Genomic DNA, 24,191 nt, shown 5'->3' on the forward strand with positions numbered 1-24,191 from the left:
AGTTTTTTCAATTAATTGAATTCTCACATTCTTCTAATTATTGGATTTATTTCAGAATTTAGTGTTGATGGTGGAAGTACATCTAGTGGGAGGACCAGAGGACTAGTGGCTCTACACGTCCAACCATTCCTGTAATTGTCTTCTCTAATCTCTCTATACTTTATATGATATCTTAGTATATGTTATATTCAACTTACTCTGAATTCAGAAATTAGTTGTCTTTCCAACAAATTACTAATATTGTGATTCTTGTCCCAATGTTGAGGCAATGAGACTTGGTAACTTGAAACTTGTAAGTTGTTGCCCTTGATGAGGTTTTGGCCCTTAACAGGCTAACACTGCTCTGAAATCAGGTAACATGGTAATGTTCTGTTTAGAGGCTTGGTAACTTAGTAACTTGTAAGTTGGTAAAGTTGCTTCCTTTGGCATTTTATTTCGCAAATTATATTATGACAATGATGAAGCTTCCACCTATGATCTGAAATAAGGATTAAGCTGGTATGTTGCTTAATGTTCATAGTGATATTGTAGAAATTTACCCTTAATCCAAACATTGATATGAACAAAAAGCTTACTGAGCCAACATCATAATCTCATATTCTCATTTATTAAGTAATTATTATTGTTGTTTATTTCCTTTACTAATTTTCACAAAGTTTTAATAGGAAGAAGACTAGAAGAGTACGTATTATAGATTTAGAGTAGGATTAGGATGACTTTTTGATGATGTCTGAATGTTGGATTGTCAATCTGTAAATCTGTAATGTGGTTATGTAGATCAGTGGATCTGTAATTCTATAAAACTGTAAATCATTAAATCTGCCTAGTTTTTGCCTTTTTGGATTTTGATATGGCCTTTTAGCTTGTAAATTGTAATGTCACTAATGTGTACAGTGTACTTGTGTAGTTGTGTACACTAGTTTTAAAATTTTGATTTTAGTGCTTTACTAGTAAGTAGTAGTAACTAGTTTAAGATTTAGTATTTAATTATATTTACTTTATACTTTCAAAGTTTTCTTTAACTTATTTTGATTTTGCATAACCCGATGAATAATCGGATATCCGACAAAATCGATCGAAACGGAACTAAAATAAACAAAAACAGGAAGATTTTAAGAAATATTTACACAAGATCAATTTTAATTACTTTAATCTGAAATTCATACGGTTTAGTCATCCGTCCGTCCGAATCGAACCGAACCGTCCATTGTACAGTACTAGTTTTAGATTAAATTTTGACACGACACTAAAATGTTAAATACGAAATAAAAGTCGTAGATAAGAATTCGATTTGTTGGTCCAAAATGTATTGTATACACGAAGAGTTGGTAGTTGCTTTTGACTTCTCACTTGTCGTCGCTTTATATGCACGCTGCACGCAGCTTTGAAGTTTTGTTTACATTCCATTATATTATCATTCAAATAATTCTTTCAAAGGCTCCCCACACTCCGACCCGACAGAGCATTTGAGAGGATATAAATCATGGTTATTCAACTGAATATGAACCACAGAGGCTAGACCGGTGCTCACTGCGCACAAGGAACCCCCCTCACTTTGAGAGGTAGCTCCCACACTGCCGCTGACGAGACTCGATCCCTGGTCATTCTTTCAAAGTTTCACTATGACCAGTTGAGCTGCCCATGCGGGTATCATTTAAATAATGATACAGTCAAAGATTCCAGTTTATATCGTCCTGCACCAGGGCGCGCATTGTATTGTGCGCCTTGATGCAAAACGACGTCGTTTCAGATATTATTATTATTATTTTTAAAAATTTTGCTACCCTGTATTGGCGGCTAATTTTCTTTCAAAAAATCTCATATTCAAAAATGTACATAATCTTATACTAGAATACACATAATCGTATACATGAATGTACATAATTGTATAACAAAATACACATATTTTTTTTTAAAAAAGATAATACATATAATTTAACATAATACATAATATACATAAATTGTTAATATAATAAACATCAACTCTTAACATAATACACATAAATTTCCTTTTCAGATGTACATAATTATATAAAAAAAAATTATACATGATTGTATAAAGAATATAATGTACACAATTGTATAAAAGAAGACACATAATTGTATAAACAAATACACATAATCACGTCAACTCGCTACATAACTTACCAAAACAACATCGTTTCGTCGTTTTGAGAGATGCGGAGCATACATTGCTATACACGCCGTGGTGCAGGGTATAACGATCCGTCAAAGATGAAGGATTCGAGACAAGAGAATAGGGATCGATATTATGTGACCTTGATGTTAGGTTCATATGAACACAAGCCCCTATAGTCTTCAAAATTGGGTGCCAATGAAAATGATTGCCAATAATTTCACTGAGCTCTAGAAGTCTCCAATACCATCGACTTGTGATTGCCTCTTGTCGATCCGATAAGATTTTGACGAATCATAAGGCGTGATTTCGTTGCTTATCACTATCAAGATAACCTCCTTTGACCCATGTAATATATTACAGTCTTCTAAGAAAAAATATACAAATATAAAATATTACTGTATTTATCATTACAAATAATAAAAAAAGGGATATTTATATGAATAAAACGATACGGAGTAATTATTTACAAAACCATGTACCATCAATAAGTACGAACTACAAATTAGGATCGATATGACAGTTTAAATCCTTTTGTTTATGTTTAAATTAAAATAAGTTGAAAAGGACGAAAATGTTCTTAAAATTTTTAGATTTTGATATGTCTTAAATAGAGGGGTGACTGACGTGAAGAATTTTAGTACTAAAGTAATAATTGTTGATGAAAATTGATACTAAAACAATAGTCGTAGATGAAAATTGGTACGAATTAAACATGTGGACAAAAATCGTCATTTTGTTAATACTCGTAGGACCAAAATTTGTATTTGCCGATATGAAAACCATGCTTTAGGTGAAAACATATCAACTACTACTGTATAAGTGCAGACAATCTAGACATTTGTGTAGACCCTATAGTAGTCACGTGTGCATTTGCGTAGTAGTTTTTGTGTACTCCTCACATCCACACCTTAGGCATTCATATAGAGGTGACCACGGTTCCGGTTCAAACCGGAACCGTAACCGGAACCGTCATTGTGCTAACCGGAACCGAACCGGAACCGTCCGTACGGTTCCGGTTCCGGTTCTTAACCGGAACCTATAAGGTTCCGGTTCTTAACCGGAACCTATAAGGTTCCGGTTAAGGTTCCTATAATATTGGAACCGGAACCGCCGGTTCCGGTTCAGAACCGGACGGTTCCGGTTCCAAACCGTGAAATCCCAAAAAAAAAAAAAAAAAAAAGAAGAAGAGGAGAAATTCCGGTTAGAACCGCCAGTTCTAACCGGAACCGGCGGTTCAAGAACCGGAACCGGAACCTTATATTAAGGTTCCGGTTCCGGTTCGCCCATTTTCGGAACCGGAACCGGCGGTTCCGAACCGGAACCGAACCGGAACCGGAACCGTGGTCATGCCTACATTCATATGAGTTAATCAATATTTTGGTCCCTAATTTTCAAAATTTTAAAATTTGGTCAATTTCGTCTCTAAATCTCTATATACATCCCAGAAATATCTTTAGGTAGTGCTATCAAACAGTTTCTGATAAACTTGCATTGGGCATCATATCATGGAGAAAAGTATATCATCAGGAACACTCGGGGGAACTTTGCAAGTACCTTGTGTTCAAGAATTGGCCAAACAATCGCCGGAAATCGTCCCGCCACGTTACTTTCGTGATGATCTTGACCCTGCGGCACCGGCGCAGAGAGAAATTCCGGTGATCAACATGGCAAACTTGCTTCAAGGAGACTTCGAGGAGCTGAAGAAGCTGGATATTGCTTGCAAAGAATGGGGCTTTTTTCAGGTTTGTCTTCATAACTTTCCAACAAGAATTTAGTGATTAGTATAAAAATTAACCTTGTTTGATGTTGAGATTACTAAATATTTGTGTTGGTTGCAGCTAATAAGCCATGGAGTGAGTTCTTCATTGATAGAAAAGTTTAAAACTGATACAAAAGATTTCTTCAATCTCCCGATGGAAGAGAAGAAGAAGTTTTGGCAAGAGCCCGGAGATCTCCAAGGCTTCGGACAGGCTTTTGTGCATTCTGAGGAGCAAAAACTTGACTGGTGTGACTTGTTTTATGTTGTCACTTCCCCAACTTACTTGAGGAAATCAAAGCTATTCCCAAATCTCCCTTTGCCATTCAGAGAAACAGTGGAAATGTATGCAGAGGAACTGAGGAATCTGGCCCTCACAATCATTGATTATTTAGCAAAAGCTCTGGGGATTGAGCAAGAACATGTACGAGGATTGTTTGAGGAAGGGATGCAAGGTATGAGGACAAATTACTATCCTCGTTGTCCCCAACCAGACAAAGTCATAGGACTTTATCCTCACTCAGATTCAGTTGGGCTTACAATCCTGCTCCAACTCAATGAAATGGAAGGTCTCCAGATCAAGAACAATGGCAAGTGGATTCCTGTTAGACCAATCCATGATGCCTTCGTTGTCAACATTGGGGATATTTTAGAGGTTATTCATGAACTCAAAAATTATTTTCAAGACTGAAAATCAATGAAAGAATAGTGCAGTTCATATGTAGGTTTGATTAATCAGTTTTTCTTTGGTTCATTTGCAGATACTGACAAATGGAATTTACAGTAGCGTTGAGCATCGAGCAGTAGTAAACTCTGAAAAGGAAAGGCTGTCTGTTGCAACATTTCTGAGCCCCAGACTTGAGGCAGAATTGGGTCCTGCTCCAAGTTTGATCACCCCTCAAAATCCAGCCAAGTTCAGGAAAGTGGGAGTCGCAGATTATTTCAGAGGCTTCTATGGTCGAAAGCTGGATAGTAAATCTTATATAGATGTTATGAGGATCCAAACGGAAGAATGTACTCAACCTATTGATGGAATGGCTTAAAAGGAAAACAAAATAGTGGAAATGTATGCATGTGAATTGAGAAATCATGAATTGCCATTAGAAGAGCAATGAATAAGAGGCAAATTTGCCACTTAGCTATACTGCAAAATGCTATTACGCTATCTAACAAAATTAAAGTTGCAATTCACGTACTCATTGGACAAGCATTTTTAGCCTGTTGATAACTCCATTCCTGTTACCAAGCCAATGTGGATGTTTGATAAGTACGGTTTTCACAAATCCATCAAGTATCAAATCACAGTATAGAGTTCAGATCGGTATCGTTCCATTGGAGATGACTATTTTAATGTTAGGAATTGATGTAATGTGGAGCTAAGCATAAGCTAAAACTATTCTTTTAGAAGCTAAACCTATCGATAATGACTTGGTTTGATATGATAAACTAATAACAAATAAGACAAGTAAAACAAAGGACCGGGATTTGGTTGATTCAAGCTAAGATGCCAAATATTGTACTAAATATTAGGGAATTAAAACAAGGCATCGGGCAAGTGAGATGCACAAAAGTGTCCAAATACCACTCTCGTAGCTATTTGGACTTGCAACCTCACCTTAAACTCCACTCTCGTGGCAATTCATCCCAAGGTTGCCCAAGCAAGAACACAAGGCATAAATTCTCCATAATACCCGAAATACTCTCATTCTCGAATTGGGCATTAGGTGTGCGAATGTGTGGCTAGTATACAAGCTCTACTCTCATAGCAACAAATACACTCCAAATCAAGCATATAATTGGGATCCAACAATTATACACAATTTCACAACAAACCCAATTCACACAACTAACCCTAGAACACCCAAATAATCCTCTTTATGCAATACAACTCAAATAGCCATCAATAGTAAGAAATCAAACCAAATCCAAGTCCTAAAACACTCACCTACTCATAATCAAACAATAGATACACAATATTAAAGTAGTAATTGAAAGAATAGATGAAAAGTAAAGAGAAGAGATAATAAGAAAACTTCTCTATTGAAGCTTCGAAATCCAAGATTTGCAATGTTCTTGAGCTTGGATATGGAAAGTAACAACAAATCTACACTAATCTAAGCTATTCTAAACTATCCCTAATTGGAGAAATGAAAGAGAAATGAAAGATATGTTTTTGGGGTGGAAAAATCACCTTCTAAATGACAAAAATGAGGCTGTAATGAGTTGCAGGGGCTGACCATAGGTGTGGCTTCACCCGTGCCCAGATAAATAGGGCAAACTGCCCAGTGGCCACGGGTGTGGCTGCGGGCGTGGCCACCAGGCAGTGTATACTGCCTGGTTGCCACATTCTATGCACTGTGTCCGTCTTTTAAGTAATTTTTCACTGTCAAAACCTTTGAATTTGTAACACCCCGTGTTACGGCCTTCAATCCCAGATTAATTATTTAATTAATCCCGTTAATAATAATTAAATATGATTTAATTATGTTAGGTTTACCTTTAAATAATTAGTAAGGTCCACCATGAACCGTGGACCCTTGCCCGAATAAGAATCTTAAGCCTGTTAGGAATAAAGGAAGTACGCCTTTTACTATTTAGATTATGATTAGGATCCTCTTTAATTAATATGGTCCACTATGGACCATGGACCCTTATCCCTAAAACAAGCCCTAGCCCTAAAAGGAATAGAATTAGTAAACCCATACCATTCAGGCCCTAACTAGGAGTCTTAAATATATAAATAGGGAACTTAGGAAGCACCTAGAATCCCCACCACAATAATCTCTCACCACCCAAAGAGTTCCAAGAATCCCCTTAGGAGAAATCAAGAAATCAAGAAAGCTTAAAGAAAGATCCTTCATAGCCAAGGAATTAATTAAGGCTAAGAGGTAACCCATGTCTCAACAAAACCTATTTTCATAGTTATGATTCCCCCTTAGGGTTTCCCCCATATTATTGTGAATGGCGAGATCTGTTGATTATTATTGATGCTTGACGTGATGATCCCATGAGGGATCTTGATAATCTTGATATTGGGAGATTCTTGATAATTATGGTGTTCTTGATGATTATATGGAATTCTTGATAATTATGTGTTGTTCTTGATAATTGTGTGATGTTCTTGATGCTTATGTGTTATCCTTACCGAATCTTGCAATTAGAAGGCGAATCGTATTCTTGTTGACATAAAAGTGATTAGAACCCTAGGTTGTATCGTATGTTATGATTCTTGGATTGTTGGGTGGGGAAATCGCATGTTTGGGTGTTGATTATGTCAAGAAAAGCATGATAGGTTATGTGCCGTTCGTTTCTCGTATTTGATCCGTTAATTGTCTACGTGTTGTCGTTAATTGCGTTGTAAGGTGTCTAAGCATGGTTTCGGGTTCCACAATGGTTCCCGGGGCGCAAAAGTGATGAAAAGAGTCAGTGGGGTGTAGGTGGGGGGGGGTAGGGGACCCGCCACCTACCCACGGCCGTGAAACACCGCCCGGCAGCGGGTAGCCGGTGGGCGGGCAGCTGCCCGCCGGCGACCCGCTGCCCGGAACAGTACTTTCCGGCGGGCAGCCGGTGGGTGGCCCCCCACCCACCGGCTACCCGCTGGAAATTCTCCCATCTTGGGTTCCCGGCTTCCCCGTTTGATGTTCCCCCGATCCCCGTGGTGTCCCAACGGATTCCGTTCATCGTGCCTATGTCTAGTTTGATATTTCGGGTGCCGTTCGTAGGTTTACGAGTCTATTATATTGCATGCTAGTTGAATTGGTATCCCGTTGACCTAGGTGGTAAAAGTATGAACCCCTTAGGACTATTCTTAGTATGTGATGGATCACGCATAGGTTTTGTTATACGTTTTCTCCCCCTTCCTAATGTCTAATGTGGGTTGCATGTGCTTGCTATGTGTTATGTGTGTGTGTTACCCCAATTCGGTTGCGATCGGATTGGTTATCCTGAGCTGCGGTTCAGAAGCTGGCTGCGGTCAGATTGATACTCTTGGGCTGCGGTCCACCGTTTGGTTGCGATCAAACGTTTCTATACGAGCTGCGGTTCGTCCTTTTTCCTGGCTGCGGTCAGATGACATTCTCTTGGGCTGCGGTCCACTGTTTGGTTGCGATCAAACACTATGATGAGCTGCGGTTCATCGGTCGGTTGCGATCGACCCCTCCGTGTTGCGATACGGGGCAGGGTGCTGCGGGGCCGTGTCAGAGCTATATGCGCTGACCCTCATGTCTGGGCATGCGATTGGTCCTGTGGCGCCAACAAAGTGTGTTATGTGTTGTGATGTGGATGAGTTGTGATTAATGAGTGTCTTGAAGGTTGTGACTACGGGTTTTATGTTGGGGACTGTTTACGTTGGGTTGTGGTTATTGTTTATGCGTTGCCCTATCTGCCTTATTTGTTGTGAACTGCATATGCTTGTTATCACTGTTGCTTGTGTCTGGCCTTACCTGTCGAGTCATTCCCGGTTTTAAAGCTAGAGTTCGTAGGATATATCTTCATGCTCAAAATGCTTTTCGTATATCTATATATATCTCTATATGTATTGTATTTCAACGCGTTGGAGTGGGTTACCAGCATCTCTCGCTGAACAGATATATTTGGCTTTCAGGCACAGAAGATTAAGTCACTGGAGTGCGCTAGAACTTAGAAGTAGATAGTTTCCCTTTTGGCCTGCGTGCCACGTTTACGTATTTACGCTTTGAGGATATTAGTTAGTTAGCCTGTGCACTTGGGTTCTCTAGCCCAGGTGTGGCATAGCACCTCGAACGCTTGTATTTATATCTTGGGATTTAATAAGATTCTACCTTTATTATAAGTTTTAAATGTCTTGAAAATCTGGGGTGTTACAGTTGGTATCAGAGCTTAAATTTGACCCTAGGATAAGACTCTTAAGACCGGACTTTAGGACACTAGGCTTGAACTCTAGGTACTTAGGAACATAGGATCCAGGAATCTTAGGACGCGCAGTGAGATTGTGAAACCTACACATAACCTCCCCTCACTTCATCCCTCTCTAACTTAAAGGAGCCTCCCCCTACGCTTACCACACCAGGTAAGGGTGCGAATAGATAAGTTTACTTCCACAACTGGGTAACGTACACTTACCCGATAAATCGCCTCGTCCTAACTCCCGTCAAAAGACTTGACAAGGACCCTGACCAAAGAAAAGGAAAATTTGGATGACTACTAAGAAGAGGCGTTACAGTCAGGACTGCTAAAAGGGACGGACTGCAATACGCACCAACCCAGGGTAACCACGATAACCCCCGAGTCAGACAAATGACATGCACCTTCCGACAAGTTGCCTTATCTCGGCAAACCCGGGTTGCGGCTACAACAAACAGGAAGGAGAACTAGGACACCTATTAAAGTAGCGAAGGAACGACACCATTAGTCGAATCCTTGGGTGCAAGGTAAGTATATCGCGACACCTTGTGACCCCACCACCCCAATTTAAAATATCATCCGCCCTGAAACCCCAGCATCTTGATACCCCTATTTGTTGAAAAATCCCACCCCGAATCCTTAATTACCTTAAGAGCAAATTCGCAACCGTCATGACCTTGCTCACCCTTTGTTGCGCTTAACCCAAACCCTCGGAAACCCTAAATTGTTATTGCCCTTACTCTAAGTTCATATCCCCACTCCGTTTGGAAACCCTGTTAAAAACCGTAGAGCAGCATAAGGCCCTTACCCTGCCCAGGGGCGTGAAGAACCGACATTCATTGATTCAATATTAAAATAAGTTGTTAGATAGGAATCGGCGAAGTAGGTGGAGGTTACGAATACGTATCACCCCACCCTTGCACGAAAACCGTGAAGGCTTCACGAGAAACCATAGCCTGTACGTACTCCACCGAAGAACGCCATGCGTTGACAAGAGCGGTCAAAGAAATACGTTCAATGTGTCAGGGGCCCTCGCTACAGAAAACATCGTCAAATAGGTGCAACAGGCCGAACCTCAAGGAGGACATAAAGCCTTGCTAAGAATTTCATCCACCAAGGAAGGGATGAAACCCAATAGAACAAGAAAGACTAACCCGAAACCCCCCTTACCCTTAAGAACCCTCGGCAAGGATTAGGAGTCAAGACCTAGGGGTTTGACCCACTAAACCGACTGGGTCCAGACTTCTGGACATCCGAGGGGAACGTGCACGGAAACCATCACGAGAATTCCCCTGGAAGCCATAGAGACGAAGGGGACTTCGACACGGGAAGAGAAGATCAAACGAAAATATTAGAATCAAACAAAGCCAAGGAAAAGGGATCACCAGTTCGACTGCACGCCACAACTAAGCCCCAAACAGGCATAATCACTCGAAGCCAAGAGTCCTTAGCCCCTTTCCCTCCCCTTGCCAATCAAGTACCATTTTGTTAAAGAATCCGTCCTATCACTCCAAACCTCGCTCTTGATCCCTCATTACAGACAAACCCGTACAAGGTGGCAACCTTCCTTCCTGTATTACGACCTTGAGACATCGACCCTATCCGCCCCTCGACTTTGAAACCTAGCCCTTGCACTTCTTACACCCCTTTAAACCCAGACCAAGAAAACATAGATATATATATGTATGTATATCTACCTCTAGAACTCGTGCTTAAGGATCAATGAACATTGTACGATGGGTCATCCTATGTATCCAAGTCCCTTTTATTGTGCACAAGGGCATGGGACTTGTCAGGACATGAATCTGTGCACTTTTGGGGTCTTTCCCGAAGGAATTGGCTATTCCTAGTCACTTTCCCGCGGGTCCCCAACAGGTCCTTGACGGGACCTTGGCGGGTCCTTGGCAGGAGCTTGGCAGGCGGACGACCGCCCACCTCGCGCCCACTGGTACAATGTGCTGATTTCTTAACCCCTCATTTTATTGATTTGTGGCGCACTTGTGTGCCTCGATTGAGGAATGTGAGTCTTGGGTAAGGAACCATGGACCACCCAAACATAGTGTCCTACGTAAAAGACCTTGACGCACGAGACACCATCGAGAAATCACAATCAATTACATTATACGACTAATTGAAATCGGATCCTACGATACAACCGACTAGGGATGTTTGGCGTAAAGGATTGCGCAAACCAAGGAGGCGAGTTGGGAACTCGTACTAAGAACCCACGAAAACCTTAAAAGTCAAAATGCTAAGGAGGGACCGGGACTCCTCCAAACCATGGACATCGTTCGAGCAAATCAGAGGACTCCTTACAAGTTGTATGGAATCAAGAACTACGTAGCCCATGGTGCTAAGCAAAAGGGTGAAGAACACATTCGCGCCAAGACTTCAAGGGTCATTAAGGACGCACAAGGAAATGAGGTGACTCGTAAAGTCGCCGAGTCATCCCACAACGAGATTTGGTAACCGACTGCGCTTTAAAAGAAAAAGGGCACGCAAGGGCACCTTCATCATTAAAAATAACACAAATAGGGCACAACAATGCCGAACCTCGGGTAAGACATGAAGTCTTACTACGAATTTCATCCACTAAAGAGGAGATGAAATTCAATAAGAAGAGAAATTCAACCCAAAGTCCATCGACTCCCAAGAGACTTTGGGAAGAATTTGGGAAGTGCGCCCTAAGAGATTGGCTTGGTTGACCCAACTCGGTCGAGACCTTGGGCGCATTAAAGAAGTAAGTGTTGAATCACCACGGGAAATTCCCTCAAGAAAGAAGAGAAGGATGAAACCTTAGCCTGGGAAGCAAGGTCTAACAAGGATCTTAAAGTCAAGCAAGCACCAACACCAAGGAAGGAGGATCATCAGCTCGTCGGCGCATCGTGATCAAAGCATCTAACCAGATTATTCACTTGGGATCGAGAAACCTTAACCCATCCTAGCCGAATTCCTTTCCCTCCCTCGGAAAATCGGCCCCTTCCTTATTTCAAAACACTTTCTACCCTTCAGACCCCATTCTCAATCCCATGTTTTAACGATTCCATACAAGTGGCAACCTCACAACCTAAGTTGCAACCTCGAAAACTCGATCCTAATTCCTGAATTCACCGTGTCCTCAAGTTTGAAACCCACTCTCTTAGCCCTGTAAACCTAATCGTTCCCAAAAACCCAACACACATAGGCGTGCAAGTATACAATTTCCCCGTGGAATACCTTCTCTATAGGACCACGGTTCTTCTCTTGACTCGTTAACCCTGCAATGATTTCCAAGCTTCGGGGACGAAGCTTCTCGTAAGGGGGGGAGAGTGTAACACCCCGTGTTACGGCCTTCAATCCCGGATTAATTATTTAATTAATCCCGTTAATAATAATTAAATATGATTTAATTATGTTAGGTTTACCTTTAATTAATTAGTAAGGTCCACCATGAACCGTGGACCCTTGCCCGAATAAGAATCTTAAGCCTGTTAGGAATAAAGGAAGTAGGCCTTTTACTATTCAGATTATGATTAGGATCCTCTTTAATTAATATGGTCCACTATGGACCATGGACCCTTATCCCTAAAACAAGCCCTAACCCTATAAGGAATAGAATTATTAAACCCATACCATTCAGGCCCTAACTAGGAGTCTTAAATATATAAATAGGGAACTTAGGAGGCACCTAGAATCCCCACCACAATAATCTCTCACCACCCAAAGAGTTCCAAGAATCCCCTTAGGAGAAATCAAGAAATCAAGAAAGCTTAAAGAAAGATCCTTCATAGCCAAGGAATTAATTAAGGCTAAGAGGTAACCCATGTCTCAACAAAACCTATTTTCATAGTTATGATTCCCCCTTAGGGTTTCCCCCATATTATTGTGAATGGCGAGATCTGTTGATTATTATTGATGCTTGACGTGATGATCCCATGAGGGATCTTGATAATCTTGATATTGGGAGATTCTTGATAATTATGGTGTTCTTGATGATTATATGGAATTCTTGATGATTATGTGTTGTTCTTGATAATTGTGTGATGTTCTTGATGCTTATGTGTTATCCTTACCGAATCTTGCAATTAGGAGGCGAATCGTATTCTTGTTGACATAAAAGTGATTAGAACCCTAGGTTGTATCGTATGTTATGATTCTTGGATTGTGGGGTGGGGAAATCGCATGTTTGGGTGTTGATTATGTCTAGAAAAGCATGATAGGTTATGTGTCGTTCGTTTCTCGTATTTGATCCGTTAATTGTCTATGTGTTGTCGTTAATTGCGTTGTAAGGTGTCTAAGCATGGTTTCGGGTTCCACAATGGTTCCCGGGGCGCAAAAGTGATGAAAAGAGTCAGTGGGGGGTAGGGGACCCGCCACCTACCCACGACCGTGAAACACCGCCCGGCAGCGGGTAGCCGGCGGGCGGGCAGCTGCCCGCCGGCGACCCGCTGCCCGGAACAGTACTTTCCGGCGGGCAGCCGGTGGGTGGGGCTACCCGCTGGAAATTCCCCCATCTTGGGTTCCCGGCTTCCCCGTTTGATGTTCCCCCGATCCCCGTGGTGTCTCAACGGACTCCGTTCATCGTGCCTATGTCTAGTTTGATATTTCGGGTGCCGTTCGTAGGTTTACGAGTCTATTATATTGCATGCTAGTTGAATTGGTATCCCGTTGACCTAGGTGGTAGAAATATGAACCCCTTAGGACTATTCTTAGTATGTGATGGATCACGCATAGGTTTTGTTATACGTTTTCTCCCCCTTCCTAATGTGTAATGTGGGTTGCATGTGCTTGCTATGTGTTATGTGTGTGTGTTACCCCAATTCGGTTGCGATCGGATTGGTTATCCTGACCTGCGGTTCAGAAGCTGGCTGCGGTCAGATTGATACTCTTGGGATGCGGTCCACCGTTTGGTTGCGATCAAACGTTTCTATACGAGCTGCGGTTCGTCCTTTTTCCTGGCTGCGGTCAGATGACATTCTCTTGGGCTGCGGTCCACTGTTTGGTTGCGATCAAACACTATGATGAGCTGCGGTTCATCGGTCGGTTGCGATCGACCCCTCTGTGTTGCGATACGGGGCAGGGTGCTGCGGGGCCGTGTCAGAGCTATATGCGCTGACCCTCATGTATGGGCATGCGATTGGTCCTGTGGCGCCAACAAAGTGTGTTATGTGTTGTGATGTGGATGAGTTGTGATTAATGAGTGTCTTGAAGGTTATGACTACGGGTTTTATGTTGGGGACTGTTTACGTTGGGTTGTGGTTATTGTTTATGCGTTGCCCTATCTGCCTTATCTGTTGTGAACTGCATATGCTCGTTATAACTGTTGCTTGTGTCTAGCCTTACCTGTCAAGTCATTCCCGGTTTTAAAGCTAGAGTTCGTAGGATATATCTTCATGCTCAAAATGGTTTTCGTATATCTATATATATCTCTATATGTATTGTATTTCAACGCGTTGGAGTGGGTTACCAGCATCTCTCGCTGAACAGATATATTTGGCTTTCAGGCACAGAAGATTAAGTCACTGGAGTGCGCTAGAACTTAGAAGTAGATAGTTTCCCTTTTGGCCTGCGTGCCACGTTTATGTATTTACGATTTGAGGATATTAGTTAGTTAGCCTGTGCACTTGGGTTCTCTAGCCCAGGTGTGGCATAGCACCCCGAACGCTTGTATTTATATCTTGGGATTTAATAAGATTCTACCTTTATTATAAGTTTTAAATGTCTTGAAAATCTGGGGTGTTACAGAATTAGCGTTTGTGGTCTTCATCAAAATTGTAGCCTTTCAAGTTATCTTTCCAATGGCATAAACATCATTACATTCCTACGCAGAGATATGACCAAAATACCGAGCAGTAGAAAATATGTGCAGGAATTTCAACTTCTTGCTCTTTTGCTCCACTTTTGCCTTTGTTTGTCCAAATGACCAAGACCACTAAACACACCATAATTTGGCTCTCTAAAAGGTGTTTCCCCCATCTTCGTAGCTTCTCATTGGTTCCCATTGACTCTACATGCATTCGAAATGCCCCAAAAATCATTTAATTCATCTAAATCGTCAAGAATTACACATAAACACACAAATGAATCTAATGAGGACACTTTGGGCAAAATTATAACAAATAACAAGGAAAATAAGCTTAAATGCAAGGTGAAAATATGAACATTTTGGCACTTATCAACTCCCCCACACTTAAACCTTTGCTTGTCCTCAACCAGAAACAAGCTAGAACTAAATCACCAATATATCACTGAAGTTGATCATACTCCCACTTTGCACAACTTAACAAACCACAGTTCAACTCGACAGAACGTAACTTGTTTCAAGAATCATCTTAGCATTCCACAAAAGTTCCATTCCCAAGAACCAAAATTATTATAGAACATGAGGATCAAGTGTGCACAAATATTAAGTTGAGATTATGCAAAACTTGGCTTTGAGTGAGATTCCATAAGCTTGCCCTTCATACTCAAACTAGTTCAACTCTAAGATTGCATGCTAAGATCAAGTAAGACTTTTATTACGCTTGTAATTGGGCTAAGGGTGAATGGTTGACAAAGAAGTTGTAAGGAAATCAAACAAAAGAGAGAACTCACACTCATTCACAATTGAGATTGGAAGAGATATGGCCTCAAAGAACTAAGGAGCAACTAACAACTAAACACAAAGCAACACTCTAAAGTAGTGGAGGTTGAGAACAATTTTCCAAGCAAACTATCAAACTTTTATTGAACTTCTTCTTTTTCATTTCTTCATATCTTTTCAACATTTTCATGACTTTTTTTTTTCAATTTTCTCATAATTTTTTCTCATTTTTTTTTTCAAAACAACAAACAAACTTTTTCAATAAATCCAGACCACCACACTTTGATAACATTATAGAGAGTGTTGCTAAGAAAACAATGTAACACCCCCTAATTTCCATGCAGAATTAAACCTTAAACATGCAGATAACTAACCAAAACATCAAACACAGCGGAAGACTAAACAATGATTATATAAACAGGAAATAAAAAGGGTTTTATGCCACGCCCACCCAAAGGTGAACGGACAGGCTAAACATCTGCATAATCCACAATCTAAATCCATACCACACAAGAGTACTAATGTCTATCCTTGGCTCACAGGCCACAACAACTCAAAACAAAGGGATCTACACTAACAGGTTCTAGATCGCGCTCTCGTCCACACATCACCTGAAAGAAACACATAAAAGATGGGACGACGCCCGGTCAGCGAATAATGCTGGTAACCCACCAATACATGTGAAATATCATACATAGATAGGATATACGTATGTAAAATCATTTGCGAAACGGAATATATATATATATATATATATATATATATATATTCAAAACCAAGAGTAGAAGTCAACACAAGGCTCAAGGCATAAGTCAACACAATGCACTCACCACAATCATTCGGAAACACATCCCAAGACCACAAGAAGTACAACGACACAAAAGAACGACTCAAGGCGTAATCTACCATCACACAGTAGATTAACAACCGACATGCATAACACAAGAGAGAGTAAAGACGCAACCATTGGCAACACATGCCTTTGTGACATCACACGTCACAAATAAAGAAATACACAACAACGACTACACAAGCCTTCGTGACATCACCCATCACGAATTGATATGCCTTCCTTATGCCCGGTTCCAACCTTATGGCTACCCCTAACCTTATATCTAGTTCCAACCTTTGCCTCCAGGACCCCTGTACACCAAGTCCAACCTTATCCATCCGAGGACCGTTGTCCCCTCTCCAACAAATCTCCAACAGAACCACCGATTTCATAGTACACGAGGGTACCGAACACACATGGCAACACATGCCTCCCAAGCAATACGTGAACCTTACACAAAGGTCACAAACTCCATAATCGCGTCATGGCCACTACGAGGACCACTGCCGTACCTTGGTGACTAGTGTCCCATACCACTAATCGTGCAATCCAGGTACAGCCACACACACCACACTACAACAGGAATCAATCAACGGATCACAACGAAGATATGAAACCATACTCAATCAAGGAAAGGATCACAATCCAACAACAACGATGATTAACACAAGTCATCATCAACAATAGGAAAAGACAAACAACACACACGCTAGCATTTAAACACCGAACTAGCATGCTTATCAAACGGGTAAACCAACATAGTTCCGAAGAACACACAAGACTCATCACGGTTCAACGAATCACAATGTTGAACACTTAGCACAATTCAAGACACTAAAACCTACATGGAATCCTACCATATAGTTTTAGACATACGAAACATCAAGAAGACGCTCAAATAGTTCCACAAAAGAACATCAGGAAGTCAAAAGAATCACGGGGAACAAATCCCCAAACACCACCATATATGTACCCGCGGGTGGAGCCACGGGTGGACCACCACCTGTGGTTCCACCCACGGGAACCCTTTCCCACGAGCCACCTATACCCCGCGGGTGGGGCGGCGGGTAGGCCTCTGCCCACCGTTCCGCCCGCGGGTACATACCTGTACACCAAATAATCCCTTCGGGGATTTTCAACACCAAGCTCAAATTCAAGTCCAAAACATGCCAAATCTCACCAAATACAACAAAATCACTTGAATCAAAGGAATAGCCAAGCAATGGCACACATGAACCCTAAACACAAGCTCTAGATATGCATTTTCACAAGACAATGCATAAACATTCACATTTCATAGCAAAATCTCATGTAGAATCCAAGAATCATCAAATAGGTAAGCAAAATAGATTTTGTAGAGCATGGGTTACCTCTTGAAGACTTATCCTTCACTCACAACACTCCACAAGGCTCCTAACAAGGTTCCCTTTCCACACCCACTTCAAGAACACACCAAAACAACATAAAGATTTCACCTTTATAAAAAGATACCTTAGAAAACACTAAAAACACAAGAGGAGCTTAGATCTTACCCTCCTAGATGCTCAAAAGTACGAAAGGTAGAATCTTGAAAGCAAACTTGAAAGATCTTGGTAGCCCTAGGTGTGGCTTGGAGAGAAAGCTAACTAGCTTTTAGAGAGAAGAGAGAGAGCTTATGATTTTTCTCTTGGAGAGTGTTTGAAGAAATGAAATGTGTCTTCCTAGGTTAACTTGAAAGACTATTGCCAAGGAAATGACTTATTTACCCTTACTAAGATGAAAAATATAAGGGGACAAGGGAACAACTCATAAAGCTTTAGGTACAACTTTGACTTTGGGTTGACTAGTCAATTACTAGTACCCGACTATTGAATTTTCAGGAATTTAAGGAATTAAATTACCAATTGGATTAGGATTAATTACTTAATTAATCCATTAATTAAATTTGGATTACGGGGTGTCACATCCTCTCCCCCTTCATAGAAGCTTCGTCCCCGAAGCTTGGGTACGACGAATTAGATCAGACGGTGAAACGAAATCACAATGTGACAAGAGTGTCAAGAACATCCTTATTTGGTCAAAACTCAAAGGATGTGATCTCAAGCTTATCACCATCCTTTGTCACAACCATGTGACGATAAAATTCCTTAAGAAAAGACACCTAAGAAAACACTAAAAACACAAGATGAACATAGATCTTACCCTCATAGATGCCCAAATGTATGAAAGGTAGAATCTTGGAGACAACTCTTGAAGATTTGACAAAGCTTCAACTTGGCTTGGAAGAAAAGCTATCTACCTTTTTAGAGAGAAGATAGAGCTAAAGTTTGGAAAGTGTACGTAAGGAGAGAAATGAGGATTGTCTACTAGGTTAGCTTGCATTACTAACACAAGGTGAAAAGTCATGAATACCCTTACTAAAATGTCAAGGGAACAAGGGAACTCCTCTCAAAGCTCAAGGTACAACTTTGACTTTGGGGTTAACTAGTCAATTGCTAGTCCCCGACTATGGAATTTTCAGGATTTTTAGGAATTAAAATACCAATTGGTTTAGGATTAATTACTTAATTAATCCCATAATCGAATCTGGATTACGGGGTGTCACATAACCAATTTTTCCTTTATTTGTTTCCTATTTCTTCTAAGCTCTTCATTCCTTGTTCCTTATTAATCAACTCTCTGCTCCACCTTACTTGAATCGAATCACTAAAAACGCTAAATCAATCTCACCATACCTTCTGCTCAACTTCTAAGTTTTCATTCCTTGAGTACGAAACTCGGTGTGGTTCTCACTCCCCGTTTTATTCCCTTTTACACCTTACATCTTTACATGACACTTACATGTTAAAATCTTTTTGACAACACGAATGAAAATGAGAATCGTAAGTGATCCACGGCTTGTCAAAAATGGCGCCGTTGCTGTGGATTGACAAATGGTAGCTTGAGTTTTTGAGAAAATGTGGAAAAACACCCATTTGAAACCCGATTCAAGTTTCTTTTCTTTTCGTTTCTTTTCTTTACCCAGGTGTGGTTACTTCTAGCTACACCATTTCTTCTAATCTTGAGAAAGAAGTTGGTGCACACCCGATCACGAGGAAGACAAGGATTACTTCCTTTGAATCCAGAAATTCAGAGAACTGCTAGAAGAAGGATGAGGACCGAAGACGATCAAAGATCAGAAAGTGAAATGGCATCCACCAGTGCGGTAAACAACCAAGGAATGAATGAAGAACCAATGCCAGGAATGGCACAACAACAGAATCAACCTCAACTAGGAGTAAATGTATTTGAAGGTTCTCAACCGAGAGAACACTTGAACAACAACATTAGACTCGATGAAGGAGTACCTGGATATGCGAAAAGAAGGAATGTAGGAGATAATGCACAAGGAGAAGGACACATGAGGACCATAGCGGAGTACATGACTCCCGAATTCTCGATGCATAACTCCATCTACATTCAACCTATGGAAGGGATTAATTTCACCGTCCATCCCTTAGTTATTAACCAAGTACAGAACGATCCCTTCAATGGATTACGTTTGGAGGATCTGCATGCCCATATGATCAGATTCATTAGATCTTGTAGCATGTTTAGGCCGAATGGAGTCCCGAAAGACATCATTCGCCTAACCTTGTTTGCGTTTTCTGTTATTGGAGAAGTTGAGACTTGGTTAGACTCTCAAGACAATGAACATTTCACATCATGGGGCTAGTTGAATCGAGATTTTATGAATGAATTTTTCCTGTTCACGGAAACGATGAAGGTGTGCAAACAAGTGCAAAATTTCAAACAGGGATCGACTGAATCATTAGGTGAGGCGTGGAGAAGATTTAAGACATTGCGTAGACAATGCCCTCCCGATCTGCTGCATCCTTGGGATATAATTAGTTCTTTTTACGGAGGCGTAACTGATGAAAGTAAAATTCTTTTGGATTCATCTTCCAGTGGCGCTTTTGTGTCGTCATCACCCGCAAACGCTGAGGCGCTGATTGAAACGATTTCTTCTAACACTTCCTTTGGGTATAATAGAAGAGATGTTAAGGCAGGGATGCACAAAGTATCTGGGAACATAGCACACAATGCGAAGGTTGAAGCCATGAGTCATGAGATTAAAAAACTGCAAGGTTTGATTCAGAAAATGGAAGCCAAAAATCAACCGTGTATGGCTCTTGCTCTATATTACAATATCTGTGAAGGGGCACATGACACAGCTATCTGCACTTCACCGAGCGTAACAGGAGATACCAATGAGATAACGTATGTTCATGGACAGCAAGGAAACACATATCAGAAAAACTCTAGAGGAGGAAATTACGTTTAGGAACCCACTCAAGGATGGAATCAAGGAGGACAATCGCAAGGGAAACCCCAAAAACTTGCAAGGCGGTAGACCTGCCTATGGTCAAAGTAGAGAAAGAGGCTCAATCACCGATATCCCACATTCCGGAGGAAGTAACAATGTTCTCTACAGACCACCACACGTTTCCCAAATCGATATGAAACCTTATCAACCGGATATCAGAGCGTTTGATGAGAAGTTATCCTGAGCAATTCAAGAAATGAAAAATGACAGAGTTCTATTAATGCAGGAAATCACTCAAGAGTATAGATAGGACATGGCTGCCATGAGGCAAGAAACACAAACCTCATTCAAAAATATTGAGATACAAATTGCACAACTGGTGAAGTTGGTAACTGAAAGACTGCCTGGATCATTACCTAGTACGACGAAAAACAATCCTAGAGAAAGAGTTAATGCAATTTTGGTCAGTCAAGAATCTGAGGAAGAAGTCGCCAACAACAAACCAGAAAAATTTGCCTAAAGAAAAGAGGTTAAGGAAACCACAAACATGGAAGAAGCAAAGGAAAGAACCAAAACAGCAACAGCTTGTTACCGAACTCAAGTTCCTTTTCCCCAGCGAATGGTGGACATGTCTAAGCTGGAGCAGCAACGTAAATTTAATGCTATATTGAGAAAAATGCATGTCAATATGCCTTTTTTGCACACATTAAGAGAAGTACCTAGATTGACCGATCACTTGAAAGAACTGGTTAAGCAAAGGAAAGAGATTCGCAAGGAGTCTCATGCCCACCTCAGTGTGGAATGCTCGGAAGTTCTTGAAAGGGGATGCCCTAGAAAGAAGGGTGACCCTGGTGCATTCGTAGTGCCATGTGCAATAGGAGATCTTTTCTTTGAGAATGCGCTAGCTGATCTAGGATCGTCTATAAATGTGATGCCTTCATCTACGCTTGATAAATTGAATATGCCTGCACTAACTCCGACCTGCCTGACAATCCAACTTGCCGATGGAACCATTCGGTATCCGAGAGTGTGACACCCCAAAAATCCACATTCAATCCATGAATTAATTGAGTAATTAATCCTATTTTATTTGAGGAATTAATTCCTAAAATCCTGATTTTTAATACTCAAGGACTAGAATTTGACTAGTCAACCTTTAAGTTGTGTTATACCTTGTGCTTTGAGGGGAGTTCCTTGTTCCTTACACTTTCTAAGGGTTAGTAAGGGTATTCATGTCTTTTCACCAAGAGTTAGTATTGTAACCTATCCTAGAAGACTTCTTCATTTCATTCCCTACAATTCTTAGAAAAATAGTTCTACCTTCTCTCTAGAAAAGAAGTGTAGCTTATTCTCCAAGCCAAGTTGAGACCCTTGTCAAGATTCCAAGATTTGCTTCCAAGATTCATCCTTTCACCTATTTGGGCATCTAGGAGGGTAAGATCTAAGTTCATCTTGTGTTTTTGGTTCCATCTTAGTTGTCTTTTTCTTAAAGGTAGGATCTTTATGATCTTTTGGTTTGATCTTGAAGTGGGTTTGGAAAGTAAGCCTTGTGGAGAGCTTGTTGTGGTGTAAAGTGAAGTCTTTTGGTCTTCAAGAGGTAACCCATGCTCTACAAAACCTATTTTGCTTACCTATATGTGATTTCTTGGATTCTACATGTGTTTTGCTATGAAATGTGAGGGTTTATGCATTTGTCTTGTGATATTGCATATCTAGAGCTTGTGTTTAGGGTGTCTTTGTTCCATTGCTTGGCATTTTCCATGGTTCAAGTCATTTTGTTGTGGTTGGTGAGATTTGGCATGTTTTGGACTTGAATTTGTGTTTGGAGAAGAAAATCCCCGAAGGGATTATATTGCACAGGTAGCTGTACCCGCGGGCGGAATAACGGGTCGAGCTCCACCCGCGGGGAACATAAGCCTCGTGAGTTGTGTACCCGCGGGCGGAACCACGGGTGGGAGCCTACCCGTGGGTCCACCCGCGGGGAACACGATGGCGTTGAGATGGGATTTGTTCCCCGTGATTCTTTTGACTCGGTATTTGGTCTTTTGGCTTCCCGTTGTTCTTTTGTGGAACTATTTGAGTGTCTCCTTGATGTTTCGTACGTCTAGAACTATATGGTAGGTACCCATGTAGGACTTTGGTGTCTTGAATCGTGCTAAGTGTTCAACACTATGTTTCGTTGGACCAAGAGGTGTCTCGTGTGTTCCTCGGAACTATCTTGAGTTTCCCCGTTGATAAGCATGCTAGTTTGTTATCTTAATGCTAGCGTGTGTGTGGTTTGTACCTTCCGTTTGGTTGATGATGACTTGCGTTATTCATCGTTGTTGTCGTTGGGCTGTGACCCGTTCCTTGATTGAGTATGTTTCATACCTTCGTTGTGATCCGTTGTTTGACTCTTATTGAGTTGTGGTGCGTGTGTGGCTCTACCTGGATTGCACGATTAGTGGTATGGGACACTAGTCACCAAGGTATTGCAGTGGTCCTCGTGGTGGCCGTGACGTGATTATGGAGTTGTGGCCTGAGTGATGGGTCCAGGTTTATGGGGGATAACATGTGTTATCCGGGCATGTGTTGCCGTGATTGGTGGTGTTCGTTGGTGGTTGTTGGTGGGGGACGACGATCCCGGGGGAATAAGGTTGGACTAAGAAGTACAGGGGTTCCTGGAGGTAATGGTTGGAAAGAAGGTACAAGGTTGGGGGTAGCCATAAGGTTGGAACAGGGCATAAGGGAGGCATACCAACTCGTGATGGGTGATGTTGCGAGGGCTTGTAAAGCCGGCGTTGTGTGATCTTCTCTCGTGACGTGTGTAGTCACGGAGTCTTGTGTTGTTTTGGCATGTGTTGCCGTTGGGTGAGTCTTTATCCTTTGCGTGTGGTTAACCTTTGTGGTTTGGGATGTGTTCCAGTGTTATCCTTGAGAATGATGAGTCTTGTGTTGACAGTTGATCTTGGTTTTGACTTATACATATGTATTCCATTTCGAAAATGGTTTTTATGACTTATATCTATCAATTTATGATACTTAACGGTATTGGTGGGTTACCAGCATTATTCGCTGACCGGGCGTCGTCCCAATGTTTATCTTTGTATCTTTCAGGTGATGCTTAGACGAGCGCGATGTCTAGAGCCTGGTAGCTTAGCACCTTTATCCTTGCTTTTGTGGCCTGTGCGCCGATGTAGTTAGACTGATGTTTTGGGATAGATGTACACACTTGCAGATTGTTTGCCATAGCGTTTGCCGTGTTTGGTAGACGTGGCGTGACACCCCGTTGGATTTCTTTTTATCCAGTTTCGTTTTTATCTTCCGCTGTGCTAGTTTTGTCGCTTAATCTGCATGTGTTAAGGCTTTTATATAGGTCTTGTTTGGGGGGTGTTACAGTTGGTATCAGAGCATAGGAAGAGTTAAGTCTAGACTTTCTAAGTGGTTAAGTGTGTTTTGAGACCTCTAAGCGACCTTAAGAAGGTAAGTGTTAGGCTTAGGACTCTAGGTTGCGCGGTGAGATGTGTGTTGCTTTCTGTCCTACCTGTTTGCTCTTTTTGGTAATCTCGTTGTTGTTGTAGAAGTTTGCGATGACTCCTCGTCCTCGCGCTCGCACCCCGGAGACCCCGACCAACGAGCAGCTCGCTCAGAATCTCCATCAGCTGACGCAGACGATGCAGACGCTCAGTGAAGCCTTGTTGAACAACAATCAAGCTGTGCCGCCTCCTCCCCCTGCTGGACATCGCGACGTAGGTC

General features: G+C 41.4%; 1 protein-coding gene across 1 annotated transcript; it reads left to right on the forward strand.

Annotated features, from left to right (window-relative positions):
• The first annotated feature begins 3,545 nt into the window (after positions 1–3,545).
• LOC109173424 (protein SRG1-like) lies at positions 3,546–5,088 on the forward strand. Its single transcript, XM_019322657.1, has 3 exons — positions 3,546–3,882; positions 3,979–4,551; positions 4,658–5,088. The coding sequence occupies exons 1-3, from the start codon at positions 3,646–3,648 to the stop codon at positions 4,937–4,939; spliced, it is 1,092 nt and encodes a 363-aa protein (XP_019178202.1). The 5' UTR covers positions 3,546–3,645; the 3' UTR covers positions 4,940–5,088.
• Positions 5,089–24,191: the final 19,103 nt, after the last annotated feature.

Source organism: Ipomoea nil, unplaced genomic scaffold (assembly GCF_001879475.1).
Source record: "Ipomoea nil cultivar Tokyo-kokei standard unplaced genomic scaffold, Asagao_1.1 scaffold0480, whole genome shotgun sequence".
NCBI classification, from domain to species: domain Eukaryota; kingdom Viridiplantae; phylum Streptophyta; class Magnoliopsida; order Solanales; family Convolvulaceae; genus Ipomoea; species Ipomoea nil.

Bases quoted from the DNA above. Each gene is read 5' to 3' on its own strand.
- LOC109173424 (XM_019322657.1), top strand. From the start codon at position 3,646: ATGGAGAAAAGTATATCATCAGGAACACTCGGGGGAACTTTGCAAGTA. The intron at 3,883-3,978 runs GTTTGTCTTCAT...TGTTGGTTGCAG, and splicing joins AAGAATGGGGCTTTTTTCAG to CTAATAAGCCATGGAGTGAG. The intron at 4,552-4,657 runs GTTATTCATGAA...GTTCATTTGCAG, and splicing joins ACATTGGGGATATTTTAGAG to ATACTGACAAATGGAATTTA.